We start from the raw sequence: 23298 nt of genomic DNA on the forward strand, positions 1-23298 counted from the left end.
AAAAATATCTTATGCAATTACATTGTACTGTCACTGTTATTTTAGAATATAAATCAGTTACACAAATACTTAATAAGCAAAAATGTGATCTCTGTCTTTGATGAACAAAAAGTTTAAATGCTCCAATTTAAATTTACCTTAGTCTCAAAATGTAAACATTACTTCGTAAAAATGCCTTCTAAATTGTTTTCAGTTAACATTAACTTGTTAACGAAATGCAGATGCAGTACCATTTAGAAGAAAAAACAAACATGTTTGGGACTTTTTCAGTACCATTACAGTGATCCCTCGCTATATCGCGCTTCGCCTTTCGCGGCTTCACTCCATCGCGGATTTTATATGTAAGCATATTTAAATATATATCGCGGATTTTTCGCTGCTTCGCGGGTTTCTGCGGACAATAGGTCTTTTAATTTCTGGTAAATGCTTCCTCAGTTGGTTTGCCCAGTTGATTTCATACAAGGGACGCTATTGGCAGATGGCTGAGAAGCTATCCAGCTTACTTTCTCTCTCCCTCTCTCTCTCTCGCGCTGACGTAGGGGGGTGTGAGCAGGGGGGCTGTGTGCAGCTGCTTCCCGAAGGACATGCTGCACGGAGCTTCGCATACTTAAAAGCTCAAAGGGCACGTATTGATTTTTTTTATCTGTCTCTCTCTATCTCTTCCTGCTCCTGACAGAGGGGGTGTGAGCTGCCGCCTTCAACAGCTTTGTACCTGCGGTGCTTCGCATACTTAAAAGCCAAAAAGCCCTATTGATTTTTTTTTTGACTGCTTGCTTTGCACTCCTTTGAAAAGGAAGATATATTTGCATTCTTTTAATTGTGAGACAGAACTGTCATCTCTGTCTTGTCATGGAGCACAGTTTAAACTTTTGAAAAAGAGACAAATGTTTGTTTGCAGTGTTTGAATAACGTTCCTGTCTCTCTACAACCTCCTGTGTTTCTGCGCAAATCTGTGACCCAAGCATGACATTCTAAAAATAACCATATAAACATATGGTTTCTACTTCGCGGATTTTCCTATTTCGCGGGTGGCTCTGGAACGCAACCCCCGCGATGGAGGAGGGATTACTGTATACCATCCAACCCTACCACAGGATACCAAGGACTATATCCTACCCACTAACTTTACTGTATCTTTATATTGCATTATCAAGGAAGTACTTCAGCAGATATTTTCAGAACTAGACAGCCTTACTAATGCCAACTTAATTTAGTCACCTTTTACAATAAGCAAGAGGGACAGTGACCTTATTCTAAACCCACATCACAGGGTAATAAACCTGATACAATAAGCAGAAAGTAAATCCTTCCTTTAAAACTAAGTGTTCATCTTCTCTGTGATCACCCTTAACATCATTTCATCAGTTCTGATCTCTCCCTCCCGTGCGCATCTATATGTGTAATTTTTTCTGCACTATGGTGTCAAGAGTTTCACATTTCCCTACAAAGTTATAGTGGGCACAACAAAAAGAATACCATCCAAAGCAAACTGGAGAATTACACTAGAGAAATGGACAAATGATCAACTGACAAAGACAACTGAGCACACCACTTCATCGCAGAGCACAAAACATTTAAGAGACTAAGTAACATTAAAATGCCTCTGTCTGTACCAACTTAAATTAGAATACTTAATATGCTGTCAAAGTTTTACTTTTTTCTTTTTTTAACTATTCTTTTTAAACTTACCATGATGCAGGGTTCAATAACACGTCTCAGGTAAACTTCTAATTTTTAAAAATTCAAAATGCCCAAGCAGCACGAAAGAAGGCCTTTTGTCCCAGCGCAACACCAACACCAATATCACACCAAAAGCTGTGCATTTGAGCACAAGGAGAAAATAATAGTCATGTTACATGAAAATGAAAAGGCAGAAAACTAAGAAAAACTTCACAAAAAAGTTAATCCCTTAATCCATCCATCCACACCATACCTGCTTACCTTCTTACCCTGAGCAGGGTTATGGGAAGCTGGAGCCATCCCAACAATCAGTGAACACAAGGCAGGGGAAATCCCTGTACTAGGTGCCAAGAAACTAAATCACAACTTTTTTGAAAAACACAAAAACCGCTAAATGAACTTATAACAGCTTAATTTGCTTTTTAGGTCTGTATAATCAATTTCTTCTAGGCCTTAACTGGCAATAAATATTTTCCACGTTTAGTGTATATTCTGATCATACGCAAAGTTTCTGTATTCTTTTTAATATTTAAATGAGTAAACAGTTTTTTCCATAAATATTTTTGAAGACAAAAGTATGCAATAGTAACATGTATTTCAGCTTTTTGTTATCCCTTAGCTTAAAATTCAAGAAAGATGTCCTAAAGCTATGTAAATGCAAAACTAAAAAATAACCTACAATAAACCCATAGGTTTGGTTTGAGGGCGGCACGGTGGCGCAGTGGGTAGCGCTGCTGCCTCGCAGTTGGGAGATCTGGGGACCTGGGTTCGCTTCCCGGGTCCTCCCTGCGTGGAGTCTGCATGTTCTCCCCGTGTCTGCGTGGGTTTCCTCCCACAGTCCAAAGACATGCAGGTTAGGTGGATTGGCGATTCTAAATTGGCCCTAGTGTGTGCTTGGTGTGTGGGTGTGTTTGTGTGTGTCCTGCGGTGGGTTGGCACCCTGCCCGGGATTGGTTCCTGCCTTGTGCCCTGTGTTGGCTGGGATAGGCTCCAACAGACCCCCCGTGACCCTGTGTTCGGATTCAGCGGGTTGGAAAATGGATGGATGGTTGGATGGTTTGGTTTGAGGGCTGCGGGTCTCCTTGGGGGTGCCCGCTGGTAATGGAAAAGCACTGCCTTATACCTGCAGTCATAATGTGTTAGTAAAAACATTTTCTCAGTTTAGAAACAGTGGCCACAAACTGATGGCATTACTTGTACATTTCACTAATAACAGCCTTTAGTATTTCTGGAGACTAGTCAATGTTGATTTGTTGAATCTACAGCAGCTGCAGTTGTCAGTATTTTTTCTGACAGGATCATTTCTTCAGCTTCACAAGCATGCTTGCCTTTGAGAACATGGATTCTGATGGTAGCTTTGTGCTGAATGGGCAGGGGGACAAGCCTTCAAAAGAAACTGCCTTTTAGCATTAATATTGAGCAGAAATAGTACAGTATACTCAAACACTTTGGAATGCTTTTTCAGGTAAGTGGTGATGTTCTTGAATAATGGAACATCTGTCGGGCAGACACAGTTCTTGACTCTCATCAACTGCTATTTCTAATATGGATGTGAGCAACACTGGAACACTACAAGGAGCAGTCCTGTCTCCTTTTCTCTTCACCCTGTACACCTCCAACTACAAATATAACACCAGGTCACATCACCTGTAGAAATTCTCAGTTGATTCTGCACAACGGGGCGTATTGATAAAGGGGATACGAGTATACGAGTCAGATGGAGAACTCTGCTTCTTGGTGCAAAGAGATTTGTCTACATCTTAACATCAGCAAAACCATGTAACTGGTTATTGACTTTTGTCGCATAAAAAGAGCCTCTATGTCTAGTCACTAGTTAAGAACTGGATGTACAGGTGGTCCACATTAATGACAAGTTGGAATGGTGTCAGAACAGAGATGAACAATATATGAAAGGGCAGTGCAGGCTCTTTTTACTTAGGAGACTGAACTCTTTTAATAAGGGAAGCAGCCTCACTCACATCTTCTATAAGTCTGTGATGGCCAATGTGATTTTTCTACAATGTGGTGTTCTGGGCTCGTAACATACAATACAATACAGTTTATTTTTGTATAGCCCAAAATCATACAGGAAGTGCCGCAATGGGCTTTAACAGGCCCTGCCTCTTGACAGCCCCCCAGCCTTGACTCTCTAAGAAGACAAGGAAAAACTCCCAAAAAAACCTTGTAGGGAAAAAATGGAAGAAACCTTGGGAAAGGCAGTTCAAAGAGAGACCCCTTTCCAGGTAGGTTGGGCGTGCAGTGGGTGTCAAAAGAAGGGGGTCAATACAATACAATGCAGTACACAGAACAGAACAATTCCTCAATATAGTAAGAAATAAAAAATATAAATTTTAGAAGTACAGAGCAGAATTTAACAGTAGATGATATATCCCATAATAAGATTTGGATTTGTGTAGAGTCCTGGAGACCTCATCCTTCAAGCTGCCTCCCCCATTTGGCCATTCCACGGCTGAAACAGTGCTGGGCCAGCCAATCCGATGAAAGGACCCCTCTTTCCCACGATTCCTGCGATCCTCCAACAGGGATGACTTTTCCTTAGGCAGGCAAAACAACTTGGCAGGTGGGCCATGGCACCAAGTGCCACATTTGAGTACCGAGAAGAAAAACAGAATAAGTGAGGGTTATTAAACATAAGTAACATGACAGTTATAATTGTATAAGTGCTAATGACTAACAACAGAGATGCAGTCTGTACAGCTTAAAAGCAGCTCTAGTCAGGATATGCTAAACTGAAGTAGTGAGTCTTCAGCCGGGATTTAAAAGCTGAGACCGAAGGGGCATCTCTTATAGTAGCAGGCAGACCATTCCACAGTTTAGGGGCCCTGTAACTAAAAGCTCGACTTCCCACTGTTATTTTATTAATCCTTGGAATCATAAGCAGACCGGCATCTTGAGAACTCAATGTGCGCTCAGGTTTGTAAGTCATGATAAGTTCAGACAAGTAAGCCGGACCTCGACCATTTAATGCTTTATATGTTAAAAGAAGGATTTTGACATCTGCCCTAAACTTAACCGGGAGCCAGTGTAAGGATTTAAGAACTGGAGTTATGTGTTCGTATTTTCTTGTTCTTGTAATAATTCTTGCAGCCGCATTTTGGATTAACTGGAGGCTGTATAAAGAACAGTTTGAACATCCAGTGAACACCGCATTGCAGTAGTCAATCCTACTAGAGATAAATGCATGAATTAGTTTCTCAGAATCCTGTTTATTTTAAAAGCGCCTTAATTTCCTAACATTTCTAAGATGGAAGAAACATGTTTTGGACAACTTTGTAATATGCGCTTTAAATGACATGCTAGAGTCAAATATAACTCCTAGATTGCGGGCTGATTCAGTAAAATTGACTGGGATTCCAACTGAGTTAAATGATGACAAAATATTGTTGTGATCAGCATCATTCCCTCCAACAACATCTCTGTTTTATCTGTATTTAAAGAAAAGTAGTTCTCATTCATCCACTCCTTTAATTCGCTAACACAACTAATTAAAGACAACATTGGAGAAACTTCATTTGATTTAAATGAAAGGTATAACTGGGTGTCATCTGCATACGAGTGAAAATTAACATTATGTTTCCTAATGAGAGATCCCAGTGGAAGCATGTAAAGTGAAAACAGTAAAGGTCCCAGTACTGAGCCCTTCGGGACACCATATTGAACTTGTGTGTATACTGATGGAGTATTGTCAGCGCATTTCTGTATATATTGGAATCGATTTGATAAGTAAGAACTAAACCAAGCGAGAACGGTGCCTGTAAGCCCAACATCATTTTCTAGCCTGTGCAGTAAAATAGAATGGTCGATGGTGTCAAACGCTGCACTTAAGTCCAACAACATAATTATAGTGGAGTTTCCTTCATCAGAGGATATCAGAATGTCGTTTACAACCCGTGTTAGTGCCGTTTCTGTACTATGACCAGTGTGAAAACCAGACTGGAATTTCTCAAATAAATTGTAATGCGTAAGGTGTGTCTGAAACTGACTGGCGACTACTTTTTCTAGTATTTTAGAGAGAAACTGTAAATTTGAAATAGGCCTATAATTATTTAGTATATGTGGGTCAAGGTCTGACTTTTTAAGTAATGGTTTAATGACTGACACTTTTAGTGTATCAGGTACTGTGCAATTCCAATAATGAACTATTGATAATGTTTAAGATAGGCGCTGCAAGAACATCCATTGCACTTTTTACTAGTTTTGTTGGCACTGGATCTAGGGAACAAGTAGTGGGCTTCATTTTAGAAATTAAACTTAAGACTTCCTGCTCAGTTACAGGATTAAAATTACTAAAGTGCTGAATGCAATGTGAGACAGGGTCTGCTAAGCTAGTATTTGGTTTGTACTGTGATGCAGAGATCTGGTATCTTATATTTTTAATTTTCTCATTGAAGAAGTTCATAAAGTCTGTACTGCTAATGTCTGTTGGTATTTTGCACTGTTGATCTGAATTTCCATTTGTTAATTTAGCCACTGTTCTAAACAGTACCCGAGGATTTTTATTATTGCTAGCTATTAATGTAGAATACCCCTCCTTTAACCGCCACCTTATCGTGGTGGAGGGGTTTGCGTGTCCCAATGATCCTAGGAGCTCTGTTGTCCGGGGCTTTATGCCCCTGGTAGGGTCACCCAAGTCAAACTGGTACTAGGTGAGGGATGAGACAAAGAGCGGTTAAACAAAACCTCCTATGATGCAAAACAATTTTGGACGGCGTTTTCCCTTGCCCGGACGCGGGTCACCGGGGCCCCACTCTGGAGCTAGGCCTGGAGGTGGGGGCTCGATGGCGAGCGCCTGGTGGCCGGGCCTGCACCCATGGGGCTCGGCCGGGCACAGCCCGAAGAGGCAACGTGGGTCCCCCTTCCCATGGGCTCACCACCTATGGGAGGGGCCAAGGAGGTCGGGTGCAGTGTGAGTTGGGTGGTGGCCGAAGGCGGGGACCTTGGCGGTCCGATCCTCGGCTACAGAAGCTGGCTCTTGGGACGTGGAATGTCACCTCTCTGAAGGGGAAGGAGCCTGAGCTTGTGCGTGAGGTTGAGAGGTTCCGGCTAGATATAATCGGACTCACCTCAACGCACAGCTTGGACTCTGGAACCAATCTCCTTGAGAGGGGCTGGACTCTCTACCACTCTGGAGTTGCCCCTGGTGAGAGGCGCCGAGCGGGTGTGGGTATACTTATTGCCCCCCGACTTGGAGCCTGTACATTGGGGTTTACCCCGGTGGACGAGAGGGTAGCCTCCCTTCGCCTTCAGGTGGGGGGACGGGTCCTAACTGTTGTTTGTGCGTATGCACCGAACAGCAGTTCAGAGTACCCACCCTTTTTGGAGTCCCTGGATGGGGTGCTAGAGGGCATACCTTCTGGGGACTCCCTCGTTCTGCTGGGAGACTTCAATGCTCACGTGGGCAATGACAGTGAGACCTGGAAGGTCGTGATTGGGAGGAATGGCCCCCCCGATCTGAACCCGAGCGGTGTTTTGTTATTGGACTTCTGTGCTCGTCACGGATTGTCCATAACGAACACTATGTTCAAGCATAGGGGTGTCCATATGTGCACTTGGCACCAGGACACCCTAGGCCTCAGTTCGATGACCGACTTTGTGGTCGTGTCGTCGGACTTGCGGCCACATGTCTTGGACACTCGGGTGAAGAGAGGGGCGGAGCTGTCAACTGATCACCACCTGGTGGTGAGTTGGCTCCGATGGTGGGGGAGGATGCCGGTCAGGCGTGGTAGGCCCAAACGTGTTGTGAGGGTCTGCTGGGAACGTCTGGCAGAGCCCCCTGTCAGAAGTAGCTTCAACTCCCACCTCCGGCAGAACTTCGACCACATCCCGAGGGAGGTGGGGGACATTGAGTCCGAATGGGCCATGTTCCGTGCCTCTATTGTTGAGGCAGCTGACCGGAGCTGTGGTCGTAAGGTGGTCGGTGCCTGTCGTGGCGGCAATCCCCGAACCCGTTGGTGGACACCGGCGGTGAAGGATGCTGTCAAGCTGAAGAAGGAGTCCTACAGGACCCTTTTGTCCTGTGGGACCCTGGAGGCAGCTGATAGCTACCGGCAGGCCAAGCGGAATGCGGCTTTGGTGGTTGTTGAGGCAAAAACTCGTGCATGGGAGGAGTTTGGGGAGGCCATGGAGAACGACTTTCGGACGGCTTCGAGGAGATTCTGGTCCACCATCCGGCGTCTCAGGAAGGGGAAGCAGTGCAGTGTCAACACTGTATATGGTGGGGATGGTGCGCTACTGACCTCGACTCGGGACGTTGTGGGTCGGTCCTCAATCCCATTAACATGCCTTCCAATGAGGAAGTAGAGCCTGGGGACTCAGAGGTGGGCTCCCCCATCTCTGGGACTGAGGTCACCGAGGTGGTCAAAAAACTCCTTGGTGGCAGGGCCCCGGGGGTGGATGAGATACGCCCGGAGTTCCTCAAGGCTCTGGATGTTGTAGGACTGTCTTGGCTGACACGCCTCTGCAACATCGCATGGCCATCAGGGACAGTGCCTCTGGATTGGCAGACCGGGGTGGTAGTCCCCCTCTTTAAGAAGGGGGATCGGAGGGTGTGTTCCAACTACAGAGGGATCACACTCCTCAGCCTCCCTGGTAAAGTCTATTCAGGGGTCCTGGAGAGGAGGGTCCATCGGATAGTCGAGCCTCAGATTCAGGAGGAACAGTGTGGTTTTCGTCCTGGTCGCGGAACAGTGGACCAGCTCTATACCCTTAGCAGGGTCCTGGAGGGTGCATGGGAGTTTGCCCAACCAGTCTACATGTGTTTTGTGGACTTGGAAAAGGCATTCGACTGTGTCCCTCGGGGAACCCTGTGGGGGGTACTCCGAGAGTATGGGGTACCGGCCCCCCTGATAAGGGCTGTTCGGTCCCTGTACGATCGGTGCCAGAGCTTGGTCCGCATTGCCGGCAGTAAGTCGAACCCGTTTCCAGTGAGAGTTGGACTCCGCCAGGGCTGCCCTTTGTCACTGATTCTGTTCATAACTTTTATGGACAGAATTTCTAGGCGCAGCCAGGGCGTTGAGGGGGTCCGGTTTGGTGGGCTCAGGATTGGGCCACTGCTTTTTGCAGATGATGTTGTCCTGTTTGCTTCATCAGGCCGTGATCTTCAGCTCTCTCTGGATCGATTCGCAGCCGAGTGTGAAGCGGCTGGGATGAGAATCAGCACCTCCAAATCCGAGACCATGGTCCTCAGCCAGAAAAGGATGGAGTGCCCTCTCAGGGTTGGTAGCGAAATCCTGCCCCAAGTGGAGGAGTTCAAGTATCTCGGGGTCTTGTTCACGAGTGAGGGAAGAATGGAGCGTGAGATCGACAGGCGGATCGGTGCGGCATCCACAGTAATGCGGGCTCTGCATCGGTCTGTCGTGGTGAAAAAGGAGCTAAGCCGCAAGGCGAAGCTCTCAATTTACCAGTCGATCTATGTTCCTACCCTCACCTATGGTCATGAACTATGGGTAGTGACCGAAAGAACGAGATTGCGAATACAAGCGGCTGAAATGAGTTTCCTCCGCAGGGTGTCTGGGCTTTCCCTTAAAGATAGGGTGAGAAGCTCAGTCATCCGGGAGGGGCTCAGAGTAGATCAGTCAGATGAGGTGGCTCGGGCATCTGATCAGGATGCCTCCTGGACGCCTCCCTGGTGAGGTGTTCCGGGCACGTCTAACCGGGAGGAGGCCCCGGGGAAGACCCAGGACACGTTGGAGGGACTATGTCTCTCGACTGGCCTGGGAATGCCTTGGGATTCTCCCGGAAGAACTAGAAGAAGTGGCCAGGGAGAGGGAAGTCTGGGCATCTCTGCTCAAGCTGCTGCCCCCGCGACCCGACCTCAGATAAGCGGGAGACAATGGATGGATGGATGGATGGATTAATGTAGAATAATATTCTGACCGAGCTTTAAAGAGGGCTTTTTTATATTTATTAACACTCTCTGTCCATGCAATTTGAAAGACATGTAGCTTTGTTTTTCTCCATCTGCGCTCCAGTTTTAGACACTCTAATATAAGAGCTCGAGTGTTTTAATTAAACCAGGGAGAGTTTCTATGTGCTTTGATCACTTTTGTTTTAAGGGGAGCCACTGTGTCCAAAGCATCTCTCAAGGTCACATTATAATGTGATGTTAGCTGATCTAAATTGTTTTCCGTGTTTACATTTGATGTTAACTGATGTAAATAGTTTTCCACAATTACACTCGACTTACTCAAAGTATCTATAAATTTTGAAGCAGAATTACAATCTAGATGTCACACTGTCTTTGTTTTAATCTGTGAGTGCACTGGCAAGGGCAGGACTAAATCAAATGTATTTAAGTAGTCATCGGAAATAACTTCATTTAATGGAGTAATAATTACATTTTGAATTTCAACTTTGTAAGTTACAATTAAATCTAATGTGTAGTTATGATTATGAGTTGGACCTTTGACATTCTGACAAAATCCTACTGAATTTAACAAATAAGTAAAACATTTGCTAAAAGTGCCAGTTTCCACATCAATGTGTACATTAAAATCTCCCATCAGTACTACGTGTTCATAATTTATAGCCAAGTCAGATAAAAGGTTGCTAAATTCAGACATGAACAATGAATATGGGCCGGGTGGTCTGTAGACTAGCACTATAATTGTGTTGGAATCTGTTTTAATATTTAAAATGAATGCTTCAAAGGATGTAAAGTTGCCTAAATTTTTTAGAAGTGATTTGCATTTTGTTACAATGAATTATTCCAAGGCCTCCTCCTCCTCCTCGACCTGAATCTCTAGACTTATGAAGGAACGAGTAGCCATCTGGTGATGCCTCAGCTAGAGGTACAGTGTCACATTTACTAAGCCAGGGTTCGGTGAGAAGACACAGATCAGATTTTGTACTTAATATAATATCATTTACCAAAACAGCTTTAGTGCCAAGAGAGCGAATGTTCAATAAGCAGCATTTAAAACTGTATGCTTCTTTCTGAATTGGTGATATACTTTTTGTTTTAATTTGTAGTAAATTTCTATTACAGATGCCCTTGGTGGAGGGTCTGGTTTTATCCCTTGGGCTAATTATACACCTTATTTTTTGGTTATCAATTAATTTAAGGTTTGTATCAAGACTAAATTTACTGGATGCCCCAAGACAAGGATTATGGGTAACAGCTTCAGGAAAGTAACAGGTGGGATAAACAACAGCCTGTGATTTAAGATCACATGACTGTGGCCTGGATGGTGCTCTAATCAGTCAACCAGGCAGTTTTGCTGCCATATTTTGGGATAATACATAAGATCCCCTCCAGTTAGGATGAAGACCATCTCTTCTGAAAAATCCAGGCCTTTCCCAAAAATCATCCCAATTGTTCACAAACGCTATGCTTTTACTTGCACACCAGGTTTCTAGCCAGCAGTGAAGGGAATGCAATCTGCTATAAATCACATCCCCTCTATATAATCTTGGTAAGGGGCCAGATACAACTAAATTCCGACATTTTCTTTTAGCTTTGATGCAAAGAGAGATGAAGTTCCTCTTTAATACCTCAGATTGCGGTGAATAAATATCATTAGTGCCGACATGCAGCAATAAGGTAGATACTTCATCGTCGGTGACACGGTTCAATGCGGCCTCTATGCCAGAAATCTTGGCCCCTGTGAGGCACTTAACATGAACTGCTGGTTTAACAGTTTGGAATTCTAACATTCCACACTATGGAATCGCCAATTATGAGCACTTTCTTATTCTCAGTTTCCACAGGCGCGCTGAGAGGAGTGCTGAGAATCTGTTCTGGGTGGGTCCGAATTGGTGACCTGGGTGCCGGGGGACTAAATTTTGGATTCTTAGACCCCCGTCTTACTGTTACCCACTCGCCCTGTGGCTGAATTGGTGCTGCTGACTTCGGCCGCACACTGACTACAGTGGGACCTGGAGAGACTGAAGCCGAATCAGAAGTAGCCGAATTGTCTAAACAAACCGAGTCGATCCAATTTTCGGTTTGCCTAATCGCTATCAGATTCCTAACGCGGTCCTCCAATTCGCATATTTTCCCGATCAACTCTAAATTAACTAAACACTTTTGGCAGGTGAAGCTGTCTACACTGTCGGCCAGAAAACCTGAACTGTACAGTACATGCTGCAGGACACACATCATATAAACGTGCCCCCAACGGGCAGAGAGCAGATGGAACTTACGTTTAGTGGTGATGTCATCTTCTCCGTTTTTTGAAGTAACTTAAGTGCTTTCCACGTTCAGCTGAATCACTTAGAGACCGTCGGCTTTAAGTTTCCACCACCCGCTGAGAGATTCACTTTAATTTCTCACTGCCGGTTATTTCTACTGGTCAGCTGCCGGCTTTACTTCAGAAGAACTTGCTTGGGTGTTTGTGAAGGGCTACGTGCCTGTGGGAGACGCCGCTGCTCCGTGCTTCCGCTCGCTGCTCTGCTCCGACGAAACCGATCAAGAGTGGCCCACGGAATCAACAAGCTAACTAAAGGGGCAGACTCAGTTACAGGACGCATTCTGGACTACCGGAGGTAGTAGCAAAGGATAGAAGTAAAACAAAATGAAGGCCATTATGAACAACATTGCACATCCCCTCTTTGAGACATTAACACTGAGGACTTTCAGCCAACGAATTTATGCAGCAAAAGTGTGTTATGAAACGCTACTGGGGCTTCTTTATACCAACAGAAATACATCTGAATAATGCCTCACTTTGACTGTGACAGCCAAGACAGAACTTTTCTCTTTTTAACTTTCTTGCTTTATAGTCATTTTGGTGTGTGTTCATACAAAAATGTGTATATTTATTTTTTTACTTATCAATGTATTTATTTTTTAAAAAGCTTCTCTAAAAACCCAAATTTTCTCCTGGGAGCAAATAAAGTTCTATAAATATGCAAACATATGTTGCATGGTTAATTCAAATGTCTTAAAAGGAGAAGAGATGTTTGTGTTTTTTAAACAGAAAATGCAGGACCTTGTATATTCCAAAGGTATTTCAGTGTTTCACCTACAGACTCCAGTTTCTTACCCCAGTCCACATAATTAATGTTACAGTAATCCCTCGCTATATCGCGCTTCGCCTTTCGCGGCTTCACTCCATCGCGGATTTTATATGTAAGCATATTTAAATATATATCACAGATTTTTCGCTGCTTCGCGGGTTTCTGCGGACAATGGGTCTTTTAATTTCTGGTACATGCTTCCTCAGTTGGTTTGCCCAGTTGATTTCATACAAGGGATGCTATTGGCAGATGGCTGAGAAGCTACCCAACTTACTTTCTCTCTCTCTCTCTCTCTTGCGCTGACGTAGGGGGGTGTGAGCAGGGGGGCTGTTCGCACACCTAGACGATACGGACGCTCGTCTAAAAATGCTGAAAGATTATCTTCACGTTGCTATCTTTTGTGTAGCTGCAGCTGCTTCCTGAAACGACATGCTGAACGGTGCTTCGCATACTTAACAGCACGAAGGGCATGTATTGATTTTTTTATCTCTCTCTCTCTCTGCTCCTGACGGAGGGGGTGTGAGCTGCCGCCTTCAACAGCTTTGTGCCGTGGTGCTTCGCATACTTAAAAGCCAAACAGCACTATTGATTTGTTTGCTCCTTTGAAGAGGAAGATATGTTTGCATTCTTTTAATTGTGAGACTGAACTGTCATCTCTGTCTTGTCATGGAGCACAGTTTAAACTTTTGAAAAAGAGACAAATGTTTGTTTGCAGTGTTTGAATAACGTTCCTGTCTCTCTACAACCTCCTGTGTTTCTGCGCAAATCTGTGACCCTAGCATGACAATATAAAAATAACCATATAAACATATGGTTTCTACTTCGCGGATTTTCTTATTTCGCGGGTGGCTCTGGAATGCAACCCCCGCGATGGAGGAGGGATTACTGTATTTTCAGGTAACTCTAAAAATGCTTTTGTGTGCGTTTCAGATAGTGCCTCTTGATGGACTGGCATCTAGGATGGAACTTACATTTTGCATAGCTACAGTGCATCCGGAAAGTATTCACAGCGCATCACTTTTTCCACATTTTGTTATGTTATAGCCTTATTCCAAAATGGATTAAATTCAATTTTTTCCTCATAATTCTACACACAACACCCCATAATGACAATGTGAAAAAAGTTTACTTGAGATTTTTGCAAATTTATTAAAAATAAAAAAATTGTGAAAGCACATGTACATAAGTATTCACAGCCTTTGCCATGAAGCTCAAAATTGAACTCAGGTGCATCCCATTTCCCCGATCATCCTTGAGATGTGTCTGCAGCTTAATTGGAGTCCACCTGTGGTAAATTCAGTTGATTGGACATGATTTGGAAAGGCACACACCTGTCTATATAATAAGGTCTCACTGTTGACAGTTCATGTCAGAGCACAAACCAAGCATGAAGTCAAAGGAATTGTCTGTAGACCTCTGAGACAGGATTGTCTCGGGGCACAAATCTGGGGAAAGTTACAGAAAAATTTCTGCTGCTTTGAAGGTCCCAATGAGCACAGTGGCCTCCATCATCCATAAGTGGAAGAAGTTTGAAACCACCAGGACTCTTCCTAGAGCTGGCCGGCCATCTAAACTGAGCGATCGGGTGAGAAGGGCCTTAGTCAGGGAGGTGACTAAGAACCCGATGGTCACTCTGTCAGAGCTCCAGAGGTCCCCTGTGGAGAGAGGAGAACCTTCCAGAAGGACAACCATCTCTGCAGCAATCCACCAATCAGGCCCGTATGGTACAGTGGCCAGACGGAAGCCACTCCTTAGTAAAAGGCACATGGCAGCCCGCTTGGAGTTTGCCAAAAGGCACCTGAAGGTCTCTCAGACCATGAGAAAGAAAATTCTCTGGTCTGATGAGACAAAGATTGAACTTTTTGGTGTGAATGCCAGGCGTCACGTTTGGAGGAAACCAGGCACCACTCATCACCAGGCCAATACCAAATAGTGAAGCATGGTGGTGGCAGCATCATGCTGTGGGGATGTTTTTCAGTGGCGGGAACTGGGAGACTAGTCAGGATAAAGGGAAAGATGACTGCAGCAATGTACAGACACATCCTGGATTAAAACCTGCTCCAGAGCGCTCTTGACCTCAGACTGGGGCGGCGGTTCATCTTTCAGCAGGACAATGACCCTAAGCACACAGCCAATATATCAAAGGAGTGGCTTCAGGACAACTCTGTGAATATCCTTGAGTGGCCCAGCCAGAGCCCAGACTTGAATCTGATTGAACATCTCTGGAGAGATCTTAAAATGGCTGTGCACCGACACTTCCCATCCAACCTGATGGAGCTTGAGAGGTGCTGCAAAGAGGAACGGGTGAAACTGGCCAAGGATAGGTGTGCCAAGCTTGTGGCATCATATTCAAAAAGACTTGAGGCTGTAATTGCTGCCAAAGGTGCATCGGCAAAGTATTGAGCAAAGGCTGTGAATACTTATGTACATGTGATTTCTCAGTTTTTTTATTTTTAATAAATTTGCAAAAATCTCAAGTAAACTTTTTTCACATTGTCATTATGGGGTGTTGTGTGTAGAATTCTGAGGGAAAAAAATGAATTTAATCCATTTTGGAATAAGGCTGAAACATAACAAAATGTGGAAAAAGTGATACGCTGTGAATACTTTCCGGAGGCACTGTATATGTGTGTGTGTGTATGTGTGTGTGTGTGTATATATATATATATATATATATATATATATATAAATGATATAGATGAATATCTAAACTTCAAAATGCATATAAACCAAACTAGTAAGACAGCACTAGAATTCTGAGGAAAAGAATGAATTTAATCAATTTTGGAATAAGGCTATAACATAACAAAATGTGGAAAAGTGATGCTTGGTGAATACTTTCCGGAACCACTGGTGCTGGCACAGGCTCAAGTGAAGTAAAGAACAAAATAAAGCATTAACTTATTTTTTGGGAGTTTTAGCAAAAGAGCAAGTGTATATACAAGAAAAACTAAAGTGCACCGCAAATCCAAAATCTATATAAATACCTCCACCAAAATAATACTACAACTAGGAGAAATCTATATCTGTTTATATACAAGAAAATAAATCACAAGACACTGTTTGGTGTACTAAAGAATAAGTTATACCACCCCATTTTCCACACAACGGAGTCAAAAGACTACCCCTTGAAGCAGGAAGTGCCTCTTATATTCGGAGAACAAATCTTCACCCAATCCTGCAATAAGTCATTCTCTTTCACCTATAGCGGCTGACATAGGTGCATTCTGCACAGGTGCTACTACTCAGCCACTGCAAGGCATGTATTAAATAGGCCAGCGGACTCGCATGCATGTGTGCAAGTGAGCAGAAGCGTGAGTTTGAACGCAGCCTGACGCGCTCACTTCGGACTAGCCGATACATTCTATGAAAGTAAGTTGCTTTTCTTGGGGATCCCCTTCTCAAACTAAGGCATGCACAAACTTAACTAAACACTCCGTAACTTTCTCTTTGCTAACAACAGGTGGCTAAAAAAGATGCTCAACTTGATGACGAGATACTCGCAGCATCCTCCAAGCAGACCTGACCTGGAGGCGCGCCTGACTTTTTGTCGGCATCCCACTGCGTGCACCTGCCGGAGCCAAAGTTAAAATACTTGTGAAAGTGCACTCTACATTTCAACAATTTAAACAGGTAAGGGTTTTAACTTTTACTCAGTAAGAGTTGACTTTACCCTACTCTCAGGACTTTTTTCCTTTAAAGTGGTAAAGCATGGTTGGAGGATTACCACAAGAACTAAAGTAACAGACAACATACACGTAGCAACTCTAAATGTGGTTGCAGTCTACAGTGCAAACATTCACTCAACACACATAAATTTAGTGTCACCAATCAACCATAATGGACATATTGTTAGCATATGGGAGGAAACATATCTGAACCCATTGAGAATTTTAAAACATTTCTGATGAGACTAAGCCATTAAGCTTAACAAGCTCATCCATCCTATTCACCTAGATTTTCCAAAATAACATCAAGTTAAGATTTAAGATGCCCTAAGGTCCATCTCTTAATCACACTACCAGGTAATTAATTTATTCCATGTGCCTATGACTATTTACGTAAAGAATGAATATTTTTGCATAATCTGCCTTTAACAACTTTCCAACAAAGTTCTTGTGTTCTTGTTATAGAATTTGCATTGATAATTATAGACAGCAGGTGTCTGGGCTGAGGTCAGAAAATATGACTCGAGCTGATGCAAATACATTTGGACATAGTGATGGCTACTTTTGCAAAATGTGAATCCAGTTACAATAAGCTCTCACTTTGTGACACAAACAGTATGTCAGTAAAATTAGGACAGCATAAAACCTCTTCAGAACTCAGAAGTAAATCTTTGTTCAAAAAATAAATATTTTCCATAGTCAAATACCCTGTGTTCGGATTCAGCGGGTTGGAAAATGGATGGATGGATAGTCAAATACGACCAAGGGCATTCTCTGTTTCACCAGTATCAAGAGGAACCACTTTCACAATTACTACAAAATCAGTAGACAATCCAGTATACTGAAGGAAAGCAAAGATAATATGACTTATTAAAGGGAATTCAGTGCAAAAATGTAGGAATTCATATACCCACCGGCAACAGAAGTACCTCGCCTGACAACAGCAAACTCAGCTGTATAATTTTTTTTTGCAGCTCTTCCTGGCTCAGTACTACATCAAAGTTCATCTCTCCTGGATTTGAACACAGAACGACTTCCATCAGCATTGCATGGACGGCACAAGCTAAGAAAAGAACAAAGAATTTTATCTCAAAAAGCCTTACAGACAAACAGAAGAACAGTCACAATATCCTATGAAATAATCTACTACACACAATGAAGCTGCATCAAATTTGAGATCATCATATACTGCTACAAAATATTCCCTCAGTACTGCAGTGGTAGGGTGTTGTACCATGTCAGCCATTATGTATGCAATGAGAAGTCAAGCAAAATGACACATTTTATTGGCTAACTGAACAGATTACAATATGCAAACATTCAAGGCAATTCAGGCCACTTTCTTCAGGCAGTTTGAAATTCTCAGTACTGCAAAAATAGTAATGCAAAAAGCAAAAAAAAAAAAAAAAGTCAAAATATATAACTGGTTTTAGGTACAGATTTTCTCAAATGTTTATAATGTTTTGTGAACACTGAAAATCACTACTTACTATGAAAATGGCAGAATTCTTTCCAAACTTTACATACAAAACACTTTCTAAACACTATTAATCTATGATAATAAACCATTTTCATAAATATACATCTTGCCTGAAGAAGGGGCCTGAGTTGCCTCGAAAGCTTGCATATTGTAATCTTTTTTAAATATACACAAATATATTGACATACACAAATATGCACAAACACACCTTTGCAAACTACAAGCACTAAAAATCTCACCTTTTCAATAAACAAGGAGAAACCCATACATGGATACACATTTTGAATGGTACACGGGAGGAGAAAACTACAAAACAGAACAATACTATACTACACAGGGAAAGGGCAGATACAGGAAAATAGGCAGACAAATGGGAGATGAAGCATCATTTATGCTGAATTGAAAAAAGCAGTGGGATAACTAAAATTCCTTCAAGTGTACTAAAAAATTGGTCATTCAAGATTGTAAACTCTAATTAAATGGCTAAGTCAAGAAACTCTTACTTACCTCCTAAGGCTTCAAACTTGAAAACATCCTGAAGGATCTCAGCATGCATGTAGAGTGCCTGTACTGCTTCGCTAGTGTTCTTGGGCAGGATATATACATCTTTGTTCCCTGGCATTATACAGAATACTAGATGTTCTTTTAACAACGATGCTGCATTATATAGCACTGATGACAAGCACCCTCCAAATCCTACATCTCGATTCCTGAATAAGATCTCTTCTAGAAGCCATACAAAGTCTTGGGCCAACTGTGATAAGACGACCCCCTTAACAGGTACACAGGAGAGTAGCAGTTAAATTACATATAACTATAGTGAAATTATAATTTACATTTATTTGCTTTGCAGATGCTTTTATCCAAAGTGACTTACAAAAAAGGTAAAAATAATTGAATAACATTAGGCTACGGTCTGTTCAGTAAGTAACAAACGTTGATTGTATGGAAAATAAGAAATGACTATATAAACTCTGATTTTTGGCTTATTCGAGGCTCAACTCGATTTGGCCTAATTGGGATGAGTCTGTGTTACTGTTTATTGCAATAAATCTAATTACTCTGTTTGCCTATCCTTCGATTCCTTTAGTCTTCATTTAAAGTGAGAATCTTCAGCGTATTTTTTGCTTCCACAATTGCCACAAGTGAAATTTACAATCATAGATTAAACAATCGATAAAGCAACTAAACTTAATGTAAGAACAAATCAACCAACAATATGAATGATCACAGAGCAAAGGTGTTTTGTTTTTTTTTTTTTATTTTACGCTTTTATCTATTGGGACTTACTAATAAGTATACAATTGAAAAGTTCCCTGATTTTATAATTCTAACACTGGCAGTCCTGGTGACTTGCTATGTTAAACGCAAAGACTAAACCAGTAGACTAGTGGTTTACTGTTCAGAACTTTACCCATCAGGGTGCATTTCAACCTTGGTTTCTCCTTAATTTAAATTTTGCGGACTGTTAAAATAGGCAAAAATCTTTGATTTAATATATTTTTATTAAAATGTATTAGTATATACTCAAATATATTCAAATGCAGGCTCAAATGCAGGGTACTGTTTGCATTTGAAAACACATATGAAACGAAGACAAAAGAAGTCTGATTGCGCAAACATGTTAAATGCAGTTACTAAAATTGAACTGCTTAAAAAAAAAAGTTCCCAATTTTAGGTGTTCTTTATACATTTGAGAATGCTGAATCCAAATGCTCTATCACATCCAGTTTTTAAGAGATGAAGACTAAAAATAACAACCTAATGACTACAGTACTTACAAAAGTTGGTAGTTTATTCCCCTCTTATAAGCTTATACAGATGTTTCACAGTTGAATAACCAATAGATGTTTGCTAACATAGAATCAAGTGTACTTTCCACTGTAATGTCTCTCCTTCTGAGCAAAGTCCTGGTGGAACTTCTCCCTGAGTTCATCACTGCTCCCATGTTTTCAGGGAAAAATCCAGATAAGAGTAAAAAATGGATTTTAAAAGACATGTTTCACCTAAGTGCTATGTAGGAAGAGAGGAGCTCATCAACTAGTTCCTAATAGTTTTTTGCCTTTGTATTCTCAACAAAATTCTAGCACACTCAATTTTTCCAAGGTTGCATATTCTATTAACATTTGTTTACCTATTACAGTACATGGTCAAGGCAATGGATGGATTGACCCAATCTTGCATATTTCTGTAAAACATTTAAACAATAGCTTTCTCTCTTCTGGACAATATATTTCGAATATTAGAAAGATGCCTTTTTAATTTCTCTGCAACTCTGAAGGATAAAAATAAAAGAAAAAATATTGATTCAGGAACAATTTGCGGCAAATAATTGATTTGTGTTCTTTTCCACCTCATGTAACATTAATAGTGAGACAGAAAACCATTTATTAGCTCAAAATATACTTCAAATATTCTGAACATGAAAAAACATTTTTGTTTACTGGCATAAGTAACTTGTGTTAGGAGAGTGTATTGAGCAGATGGAAAGAGTACTTTGAGAGGCTGATGAATGAAGAGAACGAGAGACAGAGAAGAGGTTGGATGATGTGGAGATAGTGAATCAGGAAGTACAACGGATTAGCAAGGAGGAAGTAAGGACAGCTATGAAGAGGATGAAAAATGGAAAGGCTGTTGGTCCAGATGACATACCTATGGAAGCATGGAGGTGTTTAGGAGAGATGGCAGTGGAGTTTTTAACCAGATTGTTTAATGGAATCTTGGAAAGTGAGAGGATGCCTGAGGAGTGGAGAAGAAGTGTACTGATGCCGATATTTTAGAATAAGGGGGATGTGCAGGACTGCAGTAACTACAGGGGAATAAAATTGATGAGCCACAGCATGAAGTTATGGGAAAGAGTAGTGGAAGCTCGGTCAAGAAGTGAGGTGATGATTAGTGAGCAGCAGTATGGTTTCATGCCAAGAAAGAGCACCACAGATGCAATGTTTGCTCTGAGGATGTTGATGGAGAAGTTTAGAGAAGGCCAGAAGGAGTTGCATTGCGTCTTTGTGGACCTGAAGAAAGCATATGTCAGGGTGCCTCGAGAGGAGTTGTGGTATTGTATGAGGAAGTCGAGAGTGGCAGAAGTACGTAAAAGTTGTACAGGATATGTACGAGGGAAGTATGACTGTGGTGAGGTCTGCAGTAGGAGTGACGGATGCATTCAAGGTGGAGGTGGGATTACATTAGGGATCAGCTCTGAGCCCTTTCTTATTTGCAATGGTGATGGACAGGTTGACAGCAAGATTAGACAGGAGTCCACATGGACTATGATGTTTGCTGATGACATTGTAATCTGTAGTTAGAGTAGGGAGCAGGTTGAGGAGACCCTGGAGAGGTGGAGATATGCTCTAGAGAGGAGACGAATGAAGGTCAGTAGGAACAAGACAGAATACATGTGTGTAAATATGAGGGAGGTCAGTAGAATGGTGAGGATGCAAGGAATAGAGTTGACGAAGGTGGATGAGTTTAAATACTTGGGATCAACAGTACAGAGTAATGGGGATTGTGAAAGAGAGATGAAAAAGAGTGCAGGCATGGTGGAATGGGTGAAAAAGTGTCAGGAGTGATTTGTGACAGATGGGTATCAGCAAGAGTTAAAGGGAAGGTCTACAGGATGGTAGTGAGACCAGTTATGTTATATGGGTTGGAGACGGTGGTACTGACCAAAAAGCAAGAGACAGAGCTGGAGGTAGCAGAGTTAAATATGCTAAGATTTGTACTGGGTGTGACGAGGATGGACAGGATTAGAAATGGGTACATTTAGAGGGTCAGCTCAAGTTGGACGGTTGGGAGACAAAGTCAGAGAGGTGAGATTGCGTTGGTTTAGACATGAGCAGAGGAGAGATGCTGGGTATACTGGGAGGAGGATGCTATGGATAGAGCTGCCAGGGAAGACGGAAAGAGGAAGGCCTAAGCGAAGGTTTATGGAAGTGGTGAGAGAGGACATGCAGGTGATGGGTGTAACAGAACAAGATGCACAGGACAGAAAGATATGGAAGAAGATGATTCGCTGTGGCAACCCCTAACGGAAGCAGCCAAAAGAAGAAGGCGGCGGCATAAATAACTTGTGTTTAAAAAAAATCTACAACTAACCAAAACCATTTCTCCCATATCTCAGTGAGACAGTTTAGGATAAAGAAATTCAAATTTTTACAAATGGATTCAGCACACATATCTATAAAGTTGACTGATTTTTTTTCGCATGGAAGGATTTTGATACAGACCCAGTGTATAATATTTTCATTTCCCCAGCGATGCTTCAGTTTGCTCCTTGGGGCCAGAACACATAAATGAGTCTTTACTTGTTTTACAAAAGGAAACAACTGAATGACCTAAATGTTGCATTGTAAGTGATCTTTAAGGGTTTCCTCCTTATTATCATTTATTTATTTAGAAAACACCTTATTTAAAACTAGCTTACAAAAGATTGTAAAACGAGTTTGTGGGTTTATTGGGAAACCACATAATTAACAATATAGAGAAAAATATTAAGTAAAACTAAATAAACATAAGCTTTAGTAAGTTACACAGCTGATTAAAAACTAGCAGTCAAAAAATTAATTAAAAAATCGTGCCATAGCTGGTAGACAACTATAAATATGGTGTGTGGAATCCAACTTTTAGCATGGGGTGCCTATTTAGTGTTGCAAGTGGGAGCAATTGGTCAATGAATACCATATTTAAAAGGCTCAGTAAAGAAATTTGTTATGATAAAAGAAAAATCAGAAATATCAGAAGTTTTGCCATTGTCTTTAATGAGAAAAAGAAACAAGCTTTTGTTTGCTGCAACTGATGCTCAATAGTTCTGGCATAAAACAGCAGTCAATCAAAGAGGTTTAGTTATAGTGAAGTGTGAGAACATAAATGTATTTTAAAATCTGTTATCACTATAATAGTAGATCCAAGTGCAGAGCAGTGGGGTAGAAAAATATTTTCCAAAATGTGTTTTGAAGAGTTGTGTTTAAGAAGAAGGTTGTCTATTTATTCTTATGATTACTAGTGATGCAAGCTAACCAGTCTAAAATCCAAATATGCTAATCCTGGAGTTGATGTGCAAAAACAAACTTGTAAAATACTGCAATATTGTGTACTGTGGCTGGAGTTATACAGTATAATGTGAAATAAGTGCAAGGAAAAACAATTGCTCCTTTATATTACAACAATAATTTTGGCCATAACTTTTCTCCACAATTGAATTTTACTGTAATAGTGATATTTGATCTGACAGCCCTAGACTGAAGCTCCAAAATTTACTTCTGTGACAAACCTCTTATTAAAGCTGAACATTTACACCAAATACACATTTAAAAACTTTATCAATGCATGCATTATATGAACTATGAAGCTTACATATACCGTATATAACATGAACCAGCAGTTATTTTTCTAAAGATCAACATTGTATGCCTCATCTATAAAATTATTCTCCGATTGTTTTACAGCCATATTCTCTAGTATTGGTAATTTAACACATTTGTTGCTACATTT

The 23298-nt window shown here is 41.7% G+C and overlaps 1 protein-coding gene across 1 annotated transcript in view; it reads right to left on the reverse strand.

Annotated features, from left to right (window-relative positions):
* The window catches only part of gpat2 (glycerol-3-phosphate acyltransferase 2, mitochondrial), a 208386-nt gene that overhangs the window by 51102 nt on the left and 133986 nt on the right, over positions 1–23298 (reverse strand). Inside the window, exons 14-15 of the mRNA XM_028798187.2 lie at positions 18316–18580; positions 17243–17391 (exon numbers count right to left, since the gene is read on the reverse strand). Coding sequence (XP_028654020.1) covers positions 17243–17391; positions 18316–18580 — 414 coding nt within the window. The remainder of the gene's footprint in view (positions 1–17242; positions 17392–18315; positions 18581–23298) is intronic.

The sequence above is a fragment of the Erpetoichthys calabaricus genome, chromosome 1, assembly GCF_900747795.2.
Source record: "Erpetoichthys calabaricus chromosome 1, fErpCal1.3, whole genome shotgun sequence".
Lineage (NCBI taxonomy): Eukaryota > Metazoa > Chordata > Cladistia > Polypteriformes > Polypteridae > Erpetoichthys > Erpetoichthys calabaricus.